This window comes from Bubalus bubalis, chromosome 2 (genome assembly GCF_019923935.1).
Source record: "Bubalus bubalis isolate 160015118507 breed Murrah chromosome 2, NDDB_SH_1, whole genome shotgun sequence".
Classification (NCBI taxonomy): Eukaryota; Metazoa; Chordata; class Mammalia; order Artiodactyla; family Bovidae; genus Bubalus; species Bubalus bubalis.
Genome location: NC_059158.1, coordinates 173,717,650 through 173,739,568, shown reverse-complemented (window position 1 = coordinate 173,739,568; position 21,919 = coordinate 173,717,650). Strand labels below are relative to the sequence as shown.

General features: G+C 40.9%; 1 protein-coding gene across 3 annotated transcripts in view; it reads left to right on the top strand.

Moving 5' to 3' along the window:
• Nucleotides 1-20,871, top strand: part of KHDRBS1 (KH RNA binding domain containing, signal transduction associated 1) — a 32,938-nt gene extending 12,067 nt beyond the window's left edge. The window contains exons 2-12 of one of the 3 annotated variants that reach the window (XR_003107296.3): nt 636-760; nt 1,926-2,042; nt 3,265-3,411; nt 6,077-6,210; nt 6,984-7,185; nt 7,676-7,743; nt 8,529-8,587; nt 9,715-9,759; nt 10,815-11,007; nt 13,615-13,674; nt 20,560-20,871. Coding sequence is in view for 2 of the 3 variants with exons in the window: in XM_025278524.3 (XP_025134309.1) it covers nt 636-760; nt 1,926-2,042; nt 3,265-3,411; nt 6,077-6,210; nt 6,984-7,185; nt 7,676-7,743; nt 8,529-8,587; nt 9,715-9,759; nt 10,815-10,912 (995 nt within the window). In the remaining variant the exon portion in view is untranslated. Of the gene's footprint in view, nt 1-635; nt 761-1,925; nt 2,043-3,264; nt 3,412-6,076; nt 6,211-6,983; nt 7,186-7,675; nt 7,744-8,528; nt 8,588-9,714; nt 9,760-10,814; nt 12,159-13,614; nt 13,675-20,559 lie in introns of those variants that run through there. The other 2 variants (XM_025278524.3, XM_025278525.3) reach the window with 2 other exon arrangements.
• The last annotated feature ends 1,048 nt before the right edge of the window (nt 20,872-21,919 follow it).

The window sequence follows — 21,919 nt, the reverse complement described above, 5'->3', positions numbered from 1 at the left end:
AGCCCAGGTGCAGCAACAGAGGTCCAGTGCAGCCAAAATAAACAGAATAATAATAATAAAGATACGGCTTTGTACTTTTTCTTGATGCAGGTTTTAATTTTTTTCAGTTTAATTATCCCTCTTTCCTCATCTCACTCCTGTCTAAAGAACATTGGAATGTCTCTGTAGAGGTTTCAGCTGAAAGTGGAAGAGCAAACTGCCCTTACTAGAGGGAGGCTTTGAGACTTCCCTGGTAGTCCAGTGGGTAAGACTCCAGACTTCCAATGCAGGGGATGTGGGTTCAATCCCTGGTCAGGGAACTAAGATCCCACATGTGGCAAAGCAACTAAGCCTGCAAGCCAAAACTAGAGTCATGTGCAGCGAAGGATCCCACACGACTCAGAGATCATCCCACATGCCACAACTGAGAGCCAGCATAGCCAAGTAAATAAAAAGAGGCAGGCTTTTGGTTTCCTAGTCAACTTCATCTAGCTTTGGTGCTGTCTCTATTTGAAATTAAGGCACTATTCATCTGAACTATTCATTAATATTTGGTCTCATTACACAGTATTCCCTCTTACTGCTTTAAGTAGACTTAGAATTTTGCCTTTATTTAAAGAACAAAGCTAAATTAAATTTCTGTTTGTCCTATTCAGAAATTGAGAAGATTCAGAAAGGGGATTCAAAAAAGGACGATGAGGAGAATTACTTGGATTTATTTTCTCACAAGAACATGAAGCTGAAGGAGAGGGTTCTGATACCTGTCAAGCAGTATCCCAAGGTAAGGGAAAGAGTGCCTCATTTCTTTGAGTTGTCTTCGTAGTATGAGAGTATGTAGTATGTGGTGTGTCTTGTAGCACCGGCTGTAACAAAAGACTTACAGAAATTGTGGGCTTGGTGAAGGTTCTGTCCCATGCTTGTAATGACTGTATCCAGCAGGCGAGACACACAGGCCCGCAACCAAGAGCATAGCTACAGCCAGGAAGGAGATGCGACCATCTTTTTATTATCAAAAAAGGAATTTCCTTCTCAAGTGTTTGTTTAGCTTCAAGCGTAAAGGAAAAAAATTGAACCCTAATTGTTCTTTGTCAAAAGATTGAGCTGAAGTTTAAATAAAGGAAATACAACACAAATCCTTGTGACACAAAAATAAGTTAATTTTATTTCTTACTCAAAGTTTTTTTGCTCTTGTTTGTTTTTGATTTGGGCTATAGTGCTTGTAGTATCTTAGTTCCCTGACCAGGAATGGAACCTGTGACCCTTGCAGTGGAAGCACACCGTTTTAACCAGTGAACCTCAAGGGAATTCCCAAAGTTTCACTTTTAAATAAATGGTTTCTACTACTCCTCCTTTTTTTTTTGGAAACAACTAGTTTTAGTCAGTCAGACCAGTACTACCAAAGGGTACCATATGTCTGTTCTGTTCTAAAGCAACTGCCTTAAAAACGTTTATGTATGTTAAATTACAAAGAGTTGTGGTGTGATAATTTGGAAAGAGCACCACACTACATCAGGAAATTCAAGTTCTAGACCTGCCACTTTGCAGTTTTGTGCCATGCTATGCTCAGTTGCTCACTCATGTCCAACTCATTGTGACCCCAGTGACTGTAGCCTGCCAGGCTCCTCTGTCCCTGGGATTTTCCAGGCAAGAATACAGGAATAGGTTGCCGTTTCCTCCTCCAGGGAATCTTTGCAACCTAGAGATTGAACCCGCATCTCCTGCATTGGCAGGTGGATTCTTTACCACTGAGCCACCCAGGAAGCCTCTTTCCAGTTGTATAACCTTTGGCTAATCAATTTTATCAGTACCACTTCAGTATATCCTTTAGTAAAATGGGAGTGGTTAGTACTCTACTTCCTTTACAGGATTATTGAAGATAAGTAATACATGTAGAAATATTTTATAGGAACATACACATTTAGAAATCTGTCTTTATTTTCTATCAGTTCAATTTTGTGGGAAAGATCCTTGGACCACAAGGAAATACAATCAAAAGACTGCAAGAAGAGACTGGTGCAAAGATTTCTGTGTTGGGAAAGGGTTCAATGAGAGACAAAGCCAAGGTAAGCTCACATTAATGAGACAAGAAGACACCCTAATGCCTTCCAGTAGCCTAGAGTCCAGTATGGATGCCTTATGGAAGCTAGTTCTTATGTGTGTACTGAAAATGATTCCCTTAAATTCGCATTGGATGTGAGAGATTATAGACCAGTTAATTTACTTTGGCAACCCCAGAAGAACCTTGGTATGCCCTGGTAATTGTTTTTTTTCTGACTTCACTGTGTAGTAATAGAAATAGCAGTAGCAGCTTTGGCCTTAGTAAGCTTATCTAGGAAAACTTGGAAGGGGAAGCTGAATGTACTGAAACTTACCCAGACTAAAGACACTAAAATGTGAACAGCATTCTGTTTCCAGTTAGTGTGGAAAAGTGTGAGCAGTAGTGTTGTGAGTGCAGGTGAGTTTGAGGATTTGTTGGCTGATTTGTTTTATAGCCAGCTGGAATGTGAGGCGTGCTAAAGGAAGATGTTACAGAAGGAACCATGAGAAATCCTGACAGTAGGATCCAGAGCTTATTTTTCCCCAGGCCATAGCCCTGTATTCTTTATACTCTCTCTAAGTGTGGAGAAACTTCCCACCAAAATAAAATAGTCTTAGCTTTCTAGATTCAGCTTTTTAGATGGGATATAACCTGCTCCAGCCTAAAAACTTACTCTTTCAGGCCTCCTTGTATGCAGGCTAATTGATGAACGTTTTCTCAGACCCTCTTCTTTTTCCTCCAACATTTCTCACTGGATGAATACAGTTAGGGCTGAAGTATAATACTCTGTTTAATGAGGTGTACATGAGATTTTCTTCTCTCTGATGTGACTTTTTTCCTTCTCTATACAAGCATATCAGAAGAGCTGGTGATTAACAGCTCTACCTGGGGTTTATTAAAAGCAAATGCTTGGCAATTAATGAATGAGTGGATGGATGCTTGGCAAACAGCTGTTTTCTGAATGGAGACTGGAATTAGGTTTGTCTCTTCTGTGCCTTCTAATACGAGCTCCAATGAACACACCAGCAATTCAGAACAACAGTTAGCTTTTAGCAGCAGACCAATCGCAGGTTTAGCAGACTGTGTAAATTACTGTACTCCAGAGTTTCTTTTACTTTTTTCTTATACTTTACTGGGTTTTTTTTAGGTGTTGGAGTCATTTCTTACTGTCCCTTTGGCCTAATGGTAAAGGTGTCATTTTCTCTGTAGTCCAAATGATAATGATGTTTTTGTGCATTTTTCCACAGGAGGAAGAGTTGCGCAAAGGTGGAGACCCCAAATATGCCCACTTGAATATGGATCTGCATGTCTTCATTGAAGTCTTTGGACCCCCATGTGAAGCTTATGCTCTTATGGCCCATGCTATGGAGGAAGTCAAGAAGTTTCTAGTACCAGTAAGGAAATCCATATCCTGTATCATTTGAGCAAGAGAAAACTGGGATCTTGTGCTTATTGCTAAGGCAGGGGTTCTTAACCAGGGTCTCTGCATAACCTGAAATTGCATATCCACTTCTGCAATTTATGTTCATTTTTCTGAGGTAGTCCATTACTTGTACCTAGTTCTCAAACCACTGTGCCCCGAGGCCACTCTACCACTCCTGGTCTAATGTGATTTTAGTTGTATGCCAGTATCTTCTGTCAATATCTTGGATCCACAGTGTGTCTTGGCATTCTAACATTTGGTTAACAAAGATTTAACAAGGTCTTCAATAAATTAAGTATTTTGGTGCTAGTATGGGACCAGGAGGTTATGATAGGAAAATGGTGAAGGCAGTTGTAACCCCCTGTGCTTAAGGGGTTATAGTGTAGACTCCTGAGAGTCTAGATGATGGTAACAGCATCATCTAGTCTGATGATGTGTTATCTGGCCTCCAGTGTTAATGGGTTAAATTCTGACCTGAGTGCATTCAAGACTCTATCCTGGAGGAGTTTACTCAAGTAGAGTTGATTCAAGGGAGGCATGATGGTTGTAGGTGTAACTGTTGATGACATTAAACAGATTGGTGTATAGCTTCTTTCAGAATGTAATTAAGGCCTTGGAAGAGTTGGGACAGACCAGGTTACCTGTCTTGCTTATTACCACCTGGTCAGAGGTTATTCATTCTTTGAATAAGTAGGAAATGATGACTTTTTGCCTTTTGACAAGACCTGGTAGTTTTCAGAGTTAACATACTGCTTACTGTTCAATATTTAACAACCAAAGAAGACTCTGGAACCTTAGGAAGCATTTAGAGTACTATTCAACTAGAATTGAGTACGCATCATAGTTTCATCACTGAGAAGAGATGATACACAGTTCTTGGTTTTCTTATACATGTAAAATGAAGGAGTTGGAACTGTCAGAGGATGTGAGAATAGGCAGAGCAAAAATTTTTAGGCAGTGTGTCTCTGTAATGCTGAGCTCCAAGGATTCCAGCACTGTCTCAAATGTCTCTTCTGCTCTGCTTCTAAGTATGTCATCATTAGAATGTTCAACTTGAAATTTATTTAAAATATCCTAGAAAAAACTCAGAGCTGGTAAATTTTCCCTTGAGGGGCTTCTTCACTCTTTGAGGTGTGTATTGAAGCATCCTGAGCCATCCGTTTTCTGAAGAACTGCAGAGGAATGCCCATCTTCTCTTTATCATTAATCTCAGCATATAAAAGAGCTACATCTTCAAGACTTCCATGTAAGTGGGTCTTCAAAAAAGAAGCCTACCAAGGAGATCTGGGTTTCCTCAGTGTTGCTATGGCAGCTAGAGAAATCTGAGCAAATGGCCCATCATTGGTCACTTGATTCTCTAATGTTTGAGTCTCAAACAGTGGAAATGTGTAAGGTAGGAAGAGGTGAAGAGTCAGGGGGTGGAGGTGGAGGGAGCATCTCTGTGGCGACTAGAATCTTTTAGAAGTTGTATACACCTGGGATATATAAAAATGCACTAAGTATTGAGACTGAATGACTCTCATCAGGAAATATGTGAAAAGATTTACAAATGGTATTTGACTTGGTTCTTCCTCCTTGTAAAGAAAACAAATGAGCCTCTTTTTGCATCCATGACCAGAGTCCTCCGTTTTTCCATTAGAAACTGGTACAGTAGGAAGAGCACTGGACTGGGAGCTTTATCTGAATCATCTTGGACAAGTTATTATATCACTTTTTGAGCCTCAGTTTCCTTGTTCATCCCAAACATTTGTTAAGTATCTAGTAGGTGCTGAATACTATGCTTGGGTCTGAAGTTAAGAAATGGTTCTTGAAGAGCTTATAACCTAGTGAGAAAGACAGACAGACATTTTTTAAATGATGTGGTAAGTGCTTAGAGAAGATTACATTGTGCCATGGGAAAAGAGGAGAGAGTGAGGAGTTGGCATCAAGAGAAAGTTTTTCAAAAGACGTAAGGTAATACTTTTGATTAAATCTTGTAAGAATTAGAGTCCTTCAGGTGGACAGAAAAAGGCAACAATATATTGATTAATTGATACATTAATGATTCAAAGCCTAGATTTTGGAGATAAGTAATTCTGAATTAACATATAGAATCTGCCACTCACTAGCTCTATGTCCTTATATTGATTGCTTTATGCTTTCTGAATCTGTTTTCCCAAATGGGAAGATCTGCCCTACTTCAGGATTATTTTGAAGATTAAACTGAAAACCCTATGTAAGGCTTATTATATGGTACCCATCTGTGGAGCTTAATTAATGGTAGTGGCTTTTATTATTCTAAGAAAAGGAAACTGTTTGCAAGAATGGATGTGTATGAGTATGCCATGTTCTGAACTACAAGTTGTTCAGCATGGCTTGAAAGGAGGTTATACATGGATAGAGGATGGAAGTGATCTGGAGAGCCAGGCAGGGACCACATCATGAAGAACTTCGTCTGAACAATGAGGGGCCTACCATCAAGATTTTCCCCAAAAAGGTGACAGGTAGCATGCCATTTGACTTCAGAGAATAATCTGAGATTTCATCTGGGCTTTCAAAGTTGTTCTTCACATCCAAGGCTCATGTGGGCTAGATGACTTCTCAGCAGAAGGTAGAGATGTTGCACAATACTCCTTCTCATTATCTTTTATCCACAGGATATGATGGATGATATCTGCCAGGAGCAATTTCTAGAGCTTTCCTACTTGAATGGAGTACCAGAGCCCTCCCGTGGACGTGGGGTGCCAGTGCGAGGCCGAGGAGCTGCACCTCCTCCTCCACCTGTTCCCAGGTAAAAATAATAGAGACAGCTAGAAATGGGATGTAAATCTGACTGCTAGTACCATTTCTATCTTCCTGCTGCCCTTATCTCCAGCTTAGAAGGGGTCTCCGGATGTGTATGTTGCATCAAGAGCGGAGTTCTAGGGTGTTCCCTGGTGGTCTAGTGGTTAGAATTTGACACGTTCACTGCCGTGACCCAGGTTCAATCCCTAGTCAGGGAAACTGAGATCCTGCAAGTCATGCGGCACAGCAAAAAAAAAAAAAGAGTGGAATTTTAGATCTTGGTTACTTTGGCTGTAAGCAGGTGCAGCAGTCCTGCTGAAGTGTTTTTTTGTTGTTTTTTTTTTAAACTTTTGAACAGTTTTCAGCATTTTTAGAATTTTCAGAATTTTACCTTTGCTGACTGACCTTTATGGACTATTCAGACTCTTAAGACAGACTCTCCACTAATAATATATTAGCAGGTCCACCATGGGCCTGGGGAACCTTCCAGAATGGGTCCTTTACCTACCTACACATCCCTCTGTGTTTTTGTTTTGTTTTGTTTTGGCTGTGCTGCACAACTTGTGGGATCTTAACTCGAGGACCAGGAATTGAACCCTGGCCACAGCAGTGAGAACACAGCCTTAACCACTGGACCCACAGGAAGTCCCCATTCCTCTGTTTTTGATAATAGTCAAGGCATCATAAAATCGACCTGGCTCCAGAATTTTAAGACAAGTCTGAACATGAAAGTAGCCTATTTATTAAAAATATCCATTTAAAATAAACTCTCTTCTGCAGGGGCCGTGGCGTTGGGCCACCTCGGGGGGCTTTAGTGCGTGGTACACCAGTGAGAGGAGCCATTACCAGAGGTGCCACTGTGACTCGAGGAGTGCCACCCCCACCCACTGTGAGGGGTGCTCCAGCACCAAGAGCACGGACAGCAGGCATCCAGAGAATACCTTTGCCTCCACCACCTGCACCAGAAACATATGAAGAATATGTAAGACGTTTGGACCATGTGCCATTTCTTAATAGCTAACAGATTGTCAAAGGAAGTTGAGTGACAGGGCATTGGCCCTTGATGTAGGTGGCAGGAACTGCCTATAAGGTTTAGAATGTGCATTCTTCTGTTGCAGTGATTGTTAAACTATGAGAGAAGATTTTTCCATTTTAAGTATAATTTACTGTATACATATGTAGATGAAACAGGAAATAAGCTGTGCCTTGATGTTCAGTGTTTTACTAAGGGGACTCCCCCTACTACTGCTGATAATGCTGATAAACTTCAACCTTGAACCTTATTTCCTGCCCAAGCTGAAAGGGTTTTTTTAATTTGATTGATCGTTTTCTAAATGTTTCTTTCTTGACTATTCCACAACAGATGTTAATACTTTGGAGGGAAATTCCATGTTCTGTTCATTCATAAGCCCTCCATATTACCTTAGCTACTTTGTGTGATTCTGACTTTTTCTATTTCATTTTGTTTGTAGGGATATGATGATACATACGCAGAACAGAGTTATGAAGGCTACGAAGGCTATTACAGCCAGAGCCAAGGGTGAGTCAGGCAGTGGGAGTGCTGTTTCATGTCCTTGGGATATAGAGGGAGTTGGAGGAACTAAGAGATTTAGGCAGCACAAATCTAAGGAGCAGATGGCTCACCTTTTCAGGGTGTTGCCTCTGCTTTTGACATCTGTAAGGCACACACTTGGATCTGCAGATTTGGAAAACTGTGTATCTTAAATTATAATGTAGAATCTGGGGTTAGCATATGAAAAATTCCTTAGCTGTGACTATATGGGAACAAAGGGAAAATGCCTTAAAATTGTTTTGATTTGTTACTTTAAACTGTCACAACTACATTAAAGTTGCATAGAAGTTTAAAAGGGTACTAGATTCCCATTACTTAACTCAGGTTCTTTTCTGCTCTTTTTTTAAAAAACATGTTTTTGTGTATGTGTATACATATGTATCTTAACTGTGGTGGGAAAGGCCTCTCTTAATTCTGCAGTGGGGACAAGACGGTTCTTTTCATATTTGCTTATTCTCTTCCAGTGAGCCCTGTGAACGTGTGTGTGTACACTGAGCTTTTGGGTTGAGCTTTTTCACTTTAAATTGCATGCGATTCATTTTTCTTTGCTGTAGTTGTCATAATTTTTAAATGAGTATCTAGTATATACATGTTTTAGAAATATTTTACAGTTTGGAGATGGGGGTAGAATGAACTTTCTTTTGTTTGTTTTGCATCCTCAGTAAAATGACTAAAATATGGAAGCATTTGGGAGAAAGGTAAAACTGAACATGGTTGCTGTATAGCTCTAATACTCTATCTTCGGCTTTCAGGGACTCAGAATATTATGACTATGGACATGGGGAGGTTCAAGATTCTTATGAAGCATATGGTATGTCTTTATTTCTGTGGTGGGACAAAATGTGCAAGTAAGTGCCCAGGAGAATGCTGGTGACGGGATTATTGGGGGTCAGGCAGTCATATACCTAAGGAGAAACTTCATAAAAAGATCAACATGTTGATAGATTGTGACACTAGAAATCCTGCTCTTATTTAAATCGTGTGGTGTGTAGTAGAAAGAAAGATTATTGAAATGAGTTAGGTGTACTCTTGGATGGCTAAGCGGATGTCCTAAACTAGGGCTAAGGTCCAGGTTGGCTGGTTGGACCAGCAGGCTTTTTGGCTGACGCTGGGAGATGGCTGGACCTAGGTTATGTTACTGAGCCTTTGCTGTAAGATACCTAGGCCACATTGATGGATAATAAGAATGGAATCATATCCAACTTTTCTGACCCACCTCATTTTTAAAAACAATTTTGGATCTCATTGTAAAGAATCTCAGTGTAGAGGAACTGCTAGCTAAAAGAGACCCAAGAGAAGGGTGCCTGTTAGATTAGAAACTGGGGACTGGAGCCAGTTCAAGACAGTTCATCTTCCTTACTGTCTTGGAGACATCTCAGCCTAGTCGTTAATCCCAAGAGCTGTAGATGCTGGAATGGCAGCAGGACCAAACTGCCTTTCCTGAGGCCTGGTTGAAAACACATTGCTCAAGAGGTATCCTCAAGAGCCAGTTATGGCCCTGTGATAACGGGCCCCAGAGGGAGTGCCATGTGGCAGTAGATGCAGAGAGAGCAGCCTTTTAAATATGAGATGTTTCCAGCATACCTGTGGGAAGTCCAGAGACCTTGGCAAAGGGACTCAGCAGTTGACAATTTTAGTAGTTGACAATCTCCCTTAAACCTAACTGAAAAGAGGAAAGAGCTTCTTAGAGCTCCCACAGACAGACTCCTCACCTCCTCAGCATAGTATTTAGCAGCCAGTCAGTTGTCCAGGGGAACAGTTTTTACCAGCTCTAGCTAAATGGTCCTGGACAGTTGCCATCTGTACACTGCGCTGGTCTGCTCATATGCCGCTGTTTAGAAGGGTGGTATGATTGCCCCAGGGTATTTCCCATCATCGGTGAGCAGTAAAATGGGACCTCTGTAAGTGTTTGACTAAATTACATTTCTGTTTTGCTAGAAAAAAGACTGCACTGCAACAGACAGGCTGCTCCTTGTGCTTCTGGTATGATGCTGCCATGGTTAATCTGTTCTGATTTCTGCCTTTATAAACAGAGCTAGAAAAATATACTATCTTATTGGTACAGTAAGAAGTCACTTAGAAAGTGATGGACATGTCTACTGTACTAGAGGTATAAACAGGCTTAGATAGCAACTTTACATCCATGTAGGGGTTTTAGACCTAGAATGATGGAAGTAGATGTTTGTGAATGCAAGCAGCTAGAGAAATAGCAGGCCTGGGTAAAGTTTGGGGCTGAGCGGAAAGAATAAACTTATAAACAGCTCGTGTTCATGAGAGATCAACTCTAAAAGTACATGATTGTTTTTGCTGTAGGCTTTTCCCCATCACAAAGGAAAACCATTTGAGGATAGCAGTCATGTCATGTTGTTTAGCGTCTCTGGACTATTGGCACAAAAATGAGATAATGAATTCTCCTAATGAGTGCTGTAGATACATTTGATTGTATTTCCCACCGCCAGAGCAGTGGGCCAGCTCTGCTGGTGGAGGGTTCTTGAAATGTGATCCTTGCTTGCTCTTCCCAGGGAGCCAGAGGATACTTCTCCACAGGCAAATCTGACTTGCTGTTGCATGGAGAGGGAGCTGCCTCTGTTGCTTTCAATCTGAAAGACTTCCAGAAGTTGTCACCTTACTTGAGGCTCTCTCCTGAACTGCTTTGGAAATAGGAAAGAGCATTGCAGCCCCAGTGAGATTGATTTCCTCACTGTCCGAAGCAAGGTGTTGGGTTTATCCAGTTTTAGGGGCTGGAATATAGATCATGCATGTTGCCTATGGACAGCTTCTTTCCTGGACATCACCACAAGTCCTTTCTGAACTGTTTCCTTCTGGCCATCCACTCAGAACTGCCCTATACCTGGGAAGTTGCCTGAGCTGCTTGGCAGGGAGGGCCAAGCAGAGTAAAAAAGTAAACCACAGAGGAGGTGGCAAGGCATTGGAAGCAAAGCAGCATGTTTGGTGATCTTTACCAGGTGACCTACACCTACCCATTCCAAAATGCCATTGGCACATGGTTTATAAACTGTTCTTGCTTTTCCCCACAGGCCAGGATGACTGGAATGGGACCAGGCCGTCGCTGAAGGCCCCTCCAGCTAGGCCGGTGAAGGGAGCATACAGAGAGCACCCATATGGACGTTATTAAAAACAAACATGAGGGGAAAATATCAGTTATGAGCAAAGTTGTTACTGATTTCTTGTATCTCCCAGGATTCCTGTTGCTTTACCCACAACAGACAAGTAATTGTCTAAGTGTTTTTCTTCGTGGTCCCCTTCTTCTCCCCACCTTACTCCATTCTTAACTCTGCATTCTGGCTTCTGTATGTAGTATTTTAAAATGAGTTAAAATAGATTTAGGAATATCGAATTAATTTTTTAAGTGTGTAGATGCTTTTTTCTTTGTTGTTTAAATATAAACAGAAATGTACCTTTTATAATAAAAAAGAAGTTGAGTAAAAAAAAAAAACACAAACCTGTTAGTTTCAAAAGTGACATTGCTTGCTTAAAGGTTCTGAAGTTAAGGCTTGTTAACTTTCTCTTAGTTTTGATTTGAGGCATCCCGTAAAGTTGTAGTTGCAGAATCCCAAACTAGGCTACATTTCAAAATTCAGGGCTGTTTAAGATTTAAAATCACAAATGTTAACGGCAGTAGGTGCCACCATGTAAAAGTGAGCTCAGATGTCTCTAAAAATGTTTCCTTTATATAAAAAAACACATGGCGGTTGAATCTTAAGGTTAAATTTTAATATGAAAGATCCTCATGAATTAAATAGTTGATGCAATTTTTAACGTTAATTGATTTAAAAACAAAACAAAATTAGGTTCGTAAAACTGAATTTTTCATTACGTGGGTTTTGAAATCTAGCCCCAGACATACAGTGTTGAGAGATACTTAGCGGGAAGTAGTTTCTAAAGAGGTTGATTTGGGGAGAGGGGCTGGCCACTTGAATTGAATTTGATGGAGAGCTTTTTAGTCATGAACAACCTTTCAGTAATAGTTCTAATAACTAACATTTCAGTATTTCAAAAGACAAAGTATTTTGTCCATCTGAGATCCTACACTCCATGAAAAACTCACTTGGACACTGGGGCCAAAAGCTGATGGTATCCTTAAGTTGACGGTTGTCAATATTGAGCTGTTCGCAAGGAAGTTACTCAAGTATGTCTCAACACTAGCATGATATAAAAAGGGACACTGCAGCTGAATGAAAAAGGAATCAAAATCCACTTTGTACATAAGTTAAAGTCCTAATTGGATTTGTACCGTCCTCCCATTTTGTTCTTGGAAGATTAAATGCTACATGTGTAAGTCTGCCTAAATAGGTAGCTTAAACTTATGTCAAAATGTCTGCAGCAGTTTGTCAATAAAGTTTAGTCCTTTTTTAATCAAAGTAAATGTGATGAATTGTCATTTTTTTGGGTGGACAATAAAATAGTTTTCTCTTTCAAATAAACTTAAATTAACTCTAAAGTTAATGGGCTTGTTAAAAGTTGGAGACATTCTTAAAAGTGGTTGGGGGGGATTTTATTTTAAGTTTACCAAAAAAAAAAGTTTATGAGTTGTTAAGTTTTAGTTTAAAAATAACCAAAGCTTTTTCACCCCCTGGAAGTTGTTAAAAGAAGTTTTATCCAGTCCTTATCACAAGCTCTGATATCTGGAGAGAAGAATCAAACTAAGCTAAAACTTGGATTGGTTTCCATACCTAGGCCTCAGTATTTAAAGTTCCAGTCACTCTAGTTTGCACCTTTTGTAGCGCCCCTAGGTGGCCCTAAGTGTGACACCAAATCATCTCTGTGAGCTTGGAAAGGGATAGCGCTTGTCTGTAGATGATGACAATTTAGCAAACCCTGGGTGCCCTTAAGGGTTTCCCTTCCAATCCCAGAAATGCTGTTAATAAAAGAACTGGGCTGGGGCAGGATCTGGTGTGAAGCCTGGCTCTGTACCTTCTGAGACCAAGAGAGGAAGTGATGGAATTGGTTGACCCTGTTTCCGCTCCTCCACATTAATTATTAGGATTCTCGTACCTTCCCTAAGGGAGCACTCTAAACTGCTCGGGGGTGAAAAATCCTCTTGTATGAAGTGCCAAGCTGCCTGCAGCAGTGCATGATGGGCATTTTTTTTTTTCTTTTTAAAACACACCAACAAAAAAAATGTATTTGTAGATTGTGATAAAGTGTAAATAACTGAATTTTCAACCATGGTTTGAAGTCAGCTTTCAGGGCATTATGTCTTGTTTTGATGAAAAGAGATCACTCTATACCCCCCTTTTTAAAGGAAAATTATCGCAAGAGAATCAGGATGTGTAAAGCTAACATGCATCGCAAAAAACCAAAGGTAACCTAAATGTCTGATTTTAATAGCACATATTTCTCTTTTACATAAACTGTGACAGCAACTTGCATAAACAATTCTTTAGCTGTTAATTTTAATGTTAAAACTTTGCAAAACTTGTTTAATAAAAATAGCTGTAAAAAGAAGAACCATATGCTGCCGCATAAATTAGCCATAACTCTTAATAATCCTGCCCATCACAAGTGAACTGTAATGTAACCTGGGCACAAAGTCTGACATCTTAAATGACACATTGTAAAATTTCAATGACTGTAGTTTAGATCTGCTGCTCCCCAAAGTAAAGCTTTCTGCTCAGCTATTTTAAAATGTACAAGGATTATCCCCTATTAGGTCCCCGTATTGATATTCACAATGAAATGTTACTTAAAATTTCTTTAAAGTTGCATGTTTCTCTCCTGTAATGTGTAAACTGCATGCAGGATCTCTATCTTTTATTTTGTATGTCTTTAAAACTTCCTCTTCAAAATACTGATCTCTTACTTCTCCATTTTCAGGTGGTTGAAAAGTCCTGAGGCATTTCTTGGAATAGAATGGATAGTGAAGACCTTTGTCAGGTATGTTAAGGTGGTTTTCTATTAAGGATATTGGACTTTTATCCTAACTGTAAAATGGTTGTGCCAGGTGGTTTATGCATATTATAGTACATTTCAGTACTTAATATATATACAGTGATAGGAAACATATTACTTCCCAAAGCTACTTATTTCATTTAAGATAGCTCCATGTATTAGAAGTTTTCTTTCATTTTGAATGAGTCGCTCTAGTGATTTAAACTGATTCTGCTTTAGACCACTGCAGGAAGATCCTGTCATGTATTTGAAGATCATTTATGTTTCTTTCCCAGCTTTAAAAGTTACTTGTTAGACTTGTTAGATCTGATTTTCAAGAAAAGCTAGAAATTTGGATTTTATATACTGCCAGTTGTTTACTGTCTGCTTAGATTTGTGTCAGTCCTTGTAAAACATCTGTGCAACCCAAATGCTGCCCATCACTTGCCAGTTTGCAGCTTCTGCAGATAGGTTAGCTCCTATTAATACAAACTAAAAGACATGTTAGGATTATTGAGATAATTCATATACCATACTATTCACGTGCTCAGTGGACAGTTCAGTGGTTTTCATTATATACAAAGTTGTACAGTAATCACCCAGTCAATCTTAGAAAGTCTTTATCACCTCAAAAAGAAATACCATGTCCTAAAGCCATTTCCCACAGTCCTCTTATCCTTTCTAGGTCTAAGCAGCCATTAATTACTACCTGTCTCTATCAGCTTGCTTATTCTGGGCACTTCATAAAGTGGAATTATACAATATATAATCTTTTATGACTGGCTTCTTCCACTTGAGAATGTTTTCAAGCTATATCCATGTTGCAGCATGTTGTCAATACTTCCCCTTTTTTGTCAAACACTGTTTTATTATTTGCATGTACTACATTTTATTTACTGCTTTGGCCAATATGAATAATGCTGTGAACATTCATGTACAGAGTTTGTGTGGACATATGTTTTTTGTGGGGTTTTTGGACATGTTTTTAATTTGGGGGGTATATATCTTAGGAGAGGAATCGCTGGGTCATGTGGTAACTCTGTGTTTAATTTCAAAGGACTGCCAAACTTTTTTACACAGAAACTAAACCATTCCTACCAGCAATGAGGTTTCTAATTTCTCCACATCCTTACCAACACTTACTATTTTTCTTTTTGTTTATTATAGCTATCCTATACAATGTGAATTGGTATCTCATTGTGGTTTTGATTTGCATTTCTCTAATGACCAGTGTTGAGCATCTTTTCATGTACTTACCACCATTTGTCTTATCATCTTTAGAGAAATGTTTAACTCTTTTGTCAATTTTTAAATTGGACTATTTGTCTTTTTATTATTGAATTGTAATTTCCTTATATATTTTGATGCTGGACCCTTATCAGATACATGATTTGCAAGTATTTTCTCCCATTCTATGAACTGTCTTTTTATTTTCTTTGAAACACGAAACAGTTTTTCATTTGATGAAGATCAGTTTGTCTGTTGTTTTCTTTTGCTGCTTATGCTTTTTGTTGTCATAGGTAAGAAGCCATTGTCTCTTTAAAGGACCTAAAGATTTATATCTTTTTCCTTCGAAGAGTGTTATAGTTTTAATTCTGACATTTAGATCTTTGATCTATTTTGCTTTAATTTTTGTATATGAAGGGGGAATTTCATTTTCTTTTGCATGTGGATATCCAGTTGTCTCAGCACCATTTATTGAAAAGACTTTTCTTTCCCCTTTAAAGACCGTGGCATCCGTTGACCATAGAGGTATAAATCTATCCCCTTTGAAGTTGGTATTACTTAAACTGATTAATAAAATTTGGGGTATACAGCAGCTACTCAATAGCTGATTAGACTATTTTGGCATCATTAAGAGCTCGTCACTGGTGGGTCTGGCATTTGATCCCAGGTATGGATGACTCCAAGTCATGCCTGTAACACTGCAGGCTGCTAACGTGGAAACGAGGCTGTTGTAGCTACCATGCCTGGCTGTATGTACTTCTCCAGAGGCTCAGAGGCTGAGCCCCCTACGTGCCCTTCCCCCACCATCAACCTCCTTTGCTCGTCTCTCCATCTCCTTCCAGGGTTTCCAGGGTACTCATCAGTGACACTTGCTGCTAAAGAAACTCTCTAAAATTTAGCTTTCTTTTACATCAGGCAGCACGCGGACTCCCTCTTGATACGTTCTGGTGCTTTGCATGAGTCTGTACAGGCTACTGTTTGCCAGCAGAGTTACTATTCACTTTAATATACATTTTAACTTATTTTATTACTTGTTTATTCCCATTATTGACCTTGACCCCATTTTTAAAAATCATTTATTTATTTATGGCTAAGCTGGGTCTTTTGTTGCTGCACATGGGCTTTCTCTAGTTGCAGCGAGCGGGGGCTGCTCTAGTTGCAGTGCATGGGCTTCTCCTTGCAGTGACTTCTCTGGTTGTGGAGCACAGGCTTTAGCACACAAGCTTTGGTGGTTGTGTGTGGGCTCAGTAGTTGCGGCTCACGGGCTCTGGAGCACAGGCTCAGTCGTTGTGGTGTATGGGCTTAGTTGCCCTGTGGCGTGTGGGATCTTCCTTGACCGGGGATCGAGCCCATGTTCCCTGCATTGGCAGGCGGATTCTTATCCACTGCATCACCACAGGTAGCTCCATTGCCCCCCCCTCTTTTTTTTTAGAGAAAGTGACATAGAGGAAATAGGCAGCTTTGCCAAGCTAAGAGAGAAAAAAAGTTAATTTGACTATCTACTGTATGTCTGTTTTTGTAAATGAGGCAGCTGTTACTAGGGGAGGTGAAGTAATTTACCACAATTGCATAACAAGTCATGGAGGAGGTGCCCATTAGCATTTTGTACACCAAAACCCATTCTCTATGCCAAAAGCATGCTGCTGCTTTAAGATAAACACCATATTTCATTGACACTGAGGGCATGTGTTATGAGATGCATCATGAAATAGTGCACAGAAAGAAAAAATACTGTCAGTTAAACTAACAAAGTGGTTTGTTTTCATGAGTGTTAAAATGAGTCCTGATTTCAGAAATGATAAAATCGGAGAAAAAAGGTCACTTAGCTACAATTGCATTTTTGTCAATTCTAACATTCTTTACTGTATGCCATTCACTATCTTCTCCACCTGTGAAGTAGCTATTTTATCCCATTTTTACACAGTTTAACACACATTTTTACATAATGGTGACTCGCTTTGGAACCTTTGGTGGGTTATCCTCTCCAAGGCTCAGTTTTTGTTTCATTTTTAATATTTATTTATTGGACTGTGCTGGGTCTTAGTTGCAGCATGCGGGATCTTCGATCTGTGTTGCGGTGTACAGATCTTTAGTTGGCAGCATGCAAGATCTAGTTCCCTGACTAGGGATCGAACCCAGGCTATCTGCATTGGGAGCACAAAGACATAGTCAGTGGACCACCAGGGACGTCCCAAGTCTCGGTTTCATCATCTGTAAAATGGGAGGGTAATATTTATTTTACAGTTATATATTTAAATTTTAATACTTACTTTACATTGTTGTGAAGGTTGGGTGAGTTAATGTGTATAAAACATTCAACAGGACGTGGTAAGCATCTATATAAACAGAGGCTGGGAGAGTAGGTTAGTGCTGATTTTGAAAAGCTAAATTTTAGTCAAGGAATTTGGACATTCTCCTGAAGTTTAGGGAGGTATTTTAAGGCCTTAACCAGGAAAATGACTTGAGCACACTTGTGTTTGCCCTCACACTGGTGAGCTGGGGAAGTAAAGGAAGCAGACGGTAAATACCTCCCATATATGCATCACTCCTTTGTGGGAGAGCAAAGGAGGTATTCTCTGCTCCTCATGCCTGGCTTCTGCTCCCTCTTACCTAAAAGCCTTTTTCAGAAAGAATAGCCATCTCTCCTCTCAGATGTTTGGGCTGTTTGAGGGGGGGATTTTAGGCCTTTACCATATGTTGAGGGCATCATGCTATGTACTGTCCTTTTCACCCACCCTGTGAATTAGAGACCAAAACTCTGTGAGTCTCCACTGATGAAAACCACACTCTTAAGGAATTACTAAGCAAGGCTTTTCTTAACCACTTTCAAGTCTTGAATGAATGAAGTCTCTACCACCATTTCTGAGCTAAATGTCCAGGGAGTATCATATTGCAGCATCTAGGGCAGTTCTTACAACCTGTGAAGTGAGTTATCCTGGGAAACTGACATGCACTTGTTAGGATGACCACAGGGCCCATGAGCCAGAGTTCAGACCCAAGTCTCTCTGTTCCTGGTTTTTCCTCTGTATCTACAGTGGCCACCAAAAGATTCGCTTACACTGGAAGTGGTTCCCAGCTTTGATACACGAGATGGGTGGTACCCCTAGCTTGATATCCAGATTCCTAAAATTAAAAAAATTAGATCCTTCTTTGCCCTCCCTTGTTCTCTCTGGACCCTCATGTACCTCTTGCTCTTTGGATTGTTATTGCATGTTTAAAGCTAACAGGCATCCAGTGAATATTTAATAGCCTTTAGCAGACAGGCTGCATACAGCTGTGTGAGGCTACAGCTGTTGGGAGGAAGCACCGTGCACTGCCTGACTAGCATTCTTTTGTTCCCTGTCTTTACCCTTGTAGGCCCCTTAGGAGCAAAGACCTATGGTGGGCACTGCACCCTAGTCCTGTTGTGGCCTGATGGCTCCCAATGAGGCTGCATTCAAGCAGTAGACCAAACCCATTTGTTTGGTAACGAGCAGATATATTCACTGACCTCTAAAATCAATTTTCTGCCCCTCCGGCTTATGTCTTCTCAATAGCCTGCTATGGCTCTGGGGCTGAGGATGTGTTCTTTTCCAGTGTTCTGCCAACTGTAGCTCTCTTTTTAAAAGGAAGGAACTTTGTATCTGGAAGAGATTTGAATTTCATAACCATGCTGCTGGAGGTTAGCTCCTTGACATTCCTTGACTACAAATCCAGCAGCTTCTCAGCAGTAGGTGTACTTCTCACCCCCAGCCTAAGCTGTGCTGGTTGTCTTTAGCTATATCTCAGGAAGGAATGAGCAGGTTGGAATTTTCGTACAGGCATACAAGCTATCACAGTGCTTTTTCCCCACCTAGACCAGGGGAGCTTTTTGCTTCAAAGAGGCCTTGTCATTTCCCAGTCAAATTGGGAGAGGTTGTGGGGACTCCTGAAGAAAGCCCATTTGAGGTGTTTCCAGGCAGAGTCCAGCGAGGCTGTCAGCCCAGATTAATCACCAAAGTAGAACACGTTGCTGGAAATTTGGGTACTGTTTATGCTCTTAATACTACATTAAGATGCCTGCATTAGCTCTGGAGCCTACATTGGACCACCTCAGGGTAGCCAGTCTCCTCAGCAGGTATGTAAAGCATTTGAGCCAGAAGATGGAGATACAGAGCTAATTCTTCTCTGCTCTCTTTGGGCTCCTTCAGCCTTCATGATTCCTACTTACGGCCTCGCTTTAGGTACAAAATGAGTGCTCCCAATATCTCAGGCTCTCTGGGGTTGGAATATAGGAAGCAAACTCTGCATCTGCCTTTGAAAAAGACAAATACCTGGTGTTCTGATAACGATTCTTCATAAGCTGTCTCAGAGATCAGTATAAATGACTCCTCTCAATCTTTTATTTTTTTAATACATTCACTATTATAAACTGGAACACCTACTATGTGCTAGACACTGGAGAGTCAGTGGTAAGTAAGTAACATAAAACTAGTCCCTGACCTCGTGAAGCTTGTAGTGTATCTGGGGACACAGACACTAAACGTGTTAATCTCTTAAATAGCATAAATCACCTACATTGTGATAAGTGCTATGAAAGAAAAGAATGGGTACTTTGAGGACTTAAATAGGGGCTAACCAACTCTGAGATTTTCCTTGAGGAAATAATGTTTGAGCTGACATCTAGAGTCAGAGTTAACTAGACAGAGAGTTTGGGAGATGATCTAGGGAAAGGACATGAAACACATTCTATGCAGAGGGTAGGGCTGAGGCAGCTTCAAGGTGAGGTAGAAATCTGGGCCTTATGCTGTGCTCATCACTGAAGACTGTTGAATTCAGTAGTCTGAGGTAAGAAGCACAGTTAGATTTCTACTTTTTAAACTTCATTTGCTCCTGAGTGGAGAATGGGTTATGGAGACCTACAAGGAAAGAATTGAGGAAGACCTGCGCTAGGGTGACATCAGTGAAAGTGTCGAAAAATGAATGGATTCAAGAACTTTTAAGAGAGAGAATGAACATAATTTGATGATTGATTAGGTATGGGAGAAGAGGGCCCCAAGTTACTGGCTTGAGCAACTAGGGGATGGTAGTACCATTTCTTTTTTTTAAGATGAGGAGCACAGTTACATTCTTTGGCATGAGATTAGGGCCCTGGCCTGTGCCCCAGGCTTAGGGTGTCTCTCCTATCCAATTCTCAGTGGATAACGCTGAGTATCGGGCTGGTAAGAACCAGAAAAAGTGGACCCTTGAGCCTAGGATTGAGGTACTACTAATAGCTATGAGAAGATGCCTGTTCGCTTCCAAAGGATTTAAAACTTTTTGTTAATCTTTATCTTTTTCACATCTCTGAGAGAGTAGAAATTATTTTCTTCTTTATATGGCTAGAGGTTCCAATGCTTGTGTAGTTAATAGCCCCGAAGGTCTACTTGCGTCTGTCCCAGATCATTCAGCTCAGGCATGGCCAAGGATGGGATGTGTGAGGCTCCATTTTCATTGCTGACTGACAGCAAAAAGAGAGCTCATAGACTTTGGACTTCTTTTTCTACCCATCTGTGTACCTAAAACCTTGTCTAGGATGCAACAAACTGGGGTTGTGCTGTAGGGTGGGGAGATTGTAAGGGAGGCAAAGTGGTCAAATGGGAGCTTGGGAATCCACCCAGTATGGCAGCTTCATGCTTCATAATTTTTTTGCCTATGTCTTTGCAGCAATCAGAGGACTCCGGAAACCAGGAGAGCTGTCTGCTGTGTCAAGGCTGGCCTGAGGGCATTTGCTGAGCACAGAGAAACCCAGGAGACTGGAGATCAACAGTCTATTCCCACCTACCTCTTGATCTGTCTGATTTACCCACAGAAAGCCAGCTAGAGTACCCTAAGAGTCTCTAGGCCCAGAATGGAGTCCTTAGGGCAACAGGGGATTGTGATGCTAACAGTTAAACCTGCTCAGGACCTGAAAGATTGAAGGGGACTAACAGTATCCTCAGCATGGCCTCCTAGATGTGAATAAACTGGCAACTCCAATTGTGTCATTCCCAGTTTGCCTGCTTCCCTTTAGTCTCCAGCAGAACTGGCTGGAGCCCCCTACCACCGCCTCCTGTTTCCCATCCTGCCACATGTGTGTTGCTGGTGCCAGCCTTGGGCACTTGCAGAGGTCTCCCAGAGAGTGGCTGGTCACTACCTCTGTAACAGGCTGAGAAAAGCCATGTAAGAAGGTTCATGTACTTTAAAAGGCAGGTTCTTTAGCCTCAGAGCCTGTTGTTTTTCTCTTTGTTGATTAGTTAAGTCCAAAAATCTCTTGAAGGATAGGGTAGGGCTTTTCCCACTTAACATCTGGACTATATCCCTTCCCCAGCAAATACCTGGCACTGAGGAGCTCAATAAGGGTTCAGTCAAGTGATGATGAATCCCACTCTGGTGGCTTTCATCAGCTTTGAGAGAGAGCCAAAGGAGGTGTCCTGTCTTAACTCCCACTCTCCTTCCAGCTATATTGGGCTAGCGATTTATCCTAATGTTTTCTCTTAAAGGATGGGAAAGTCAGCCTTTGCTACACTTCTGGTTTCCTGTGCCAGTGCCATAGGCCCGTAGGCTGATTTTACAGAGGGCATCTTGAGAGGTTAAAGTGGAAACATCCCACAGTCCACCAGCAGAAGGTGGTGGTGCTCAATCGTGTCCAACTCTGCAACCCTATGGACTGTAGCCCACCAGGCTCCTCTGTCCGTGGGATTCTCCAGGCAAGAATACTGGAGTGGGTTGCCATTTCCTACTCCAGGGGATCTTCCCAACCCAGGGATCGAACCCCCGTCTCATGTCTTCTGCATTGACAGGTGGGTTCTTTACCACTAGTGCCTCCTGGGAACCCCATTTAAACAGTACTACTTCACTTAATCCTCCAGTCCACTATACTCATTTTTAGGGATGAGGAAACAGGCTCAAAGAGGATAAATACCTTGCATAAGGTTAAAAAACATGCTATCAGACTTCGCAGTCCCTGCTTTTGACCTTTTCTAACTCTTAGAGCTAAAAGTACTTTGAAACAGTAAAACATTGTGTTCGAGAGGTTTATTTAGGG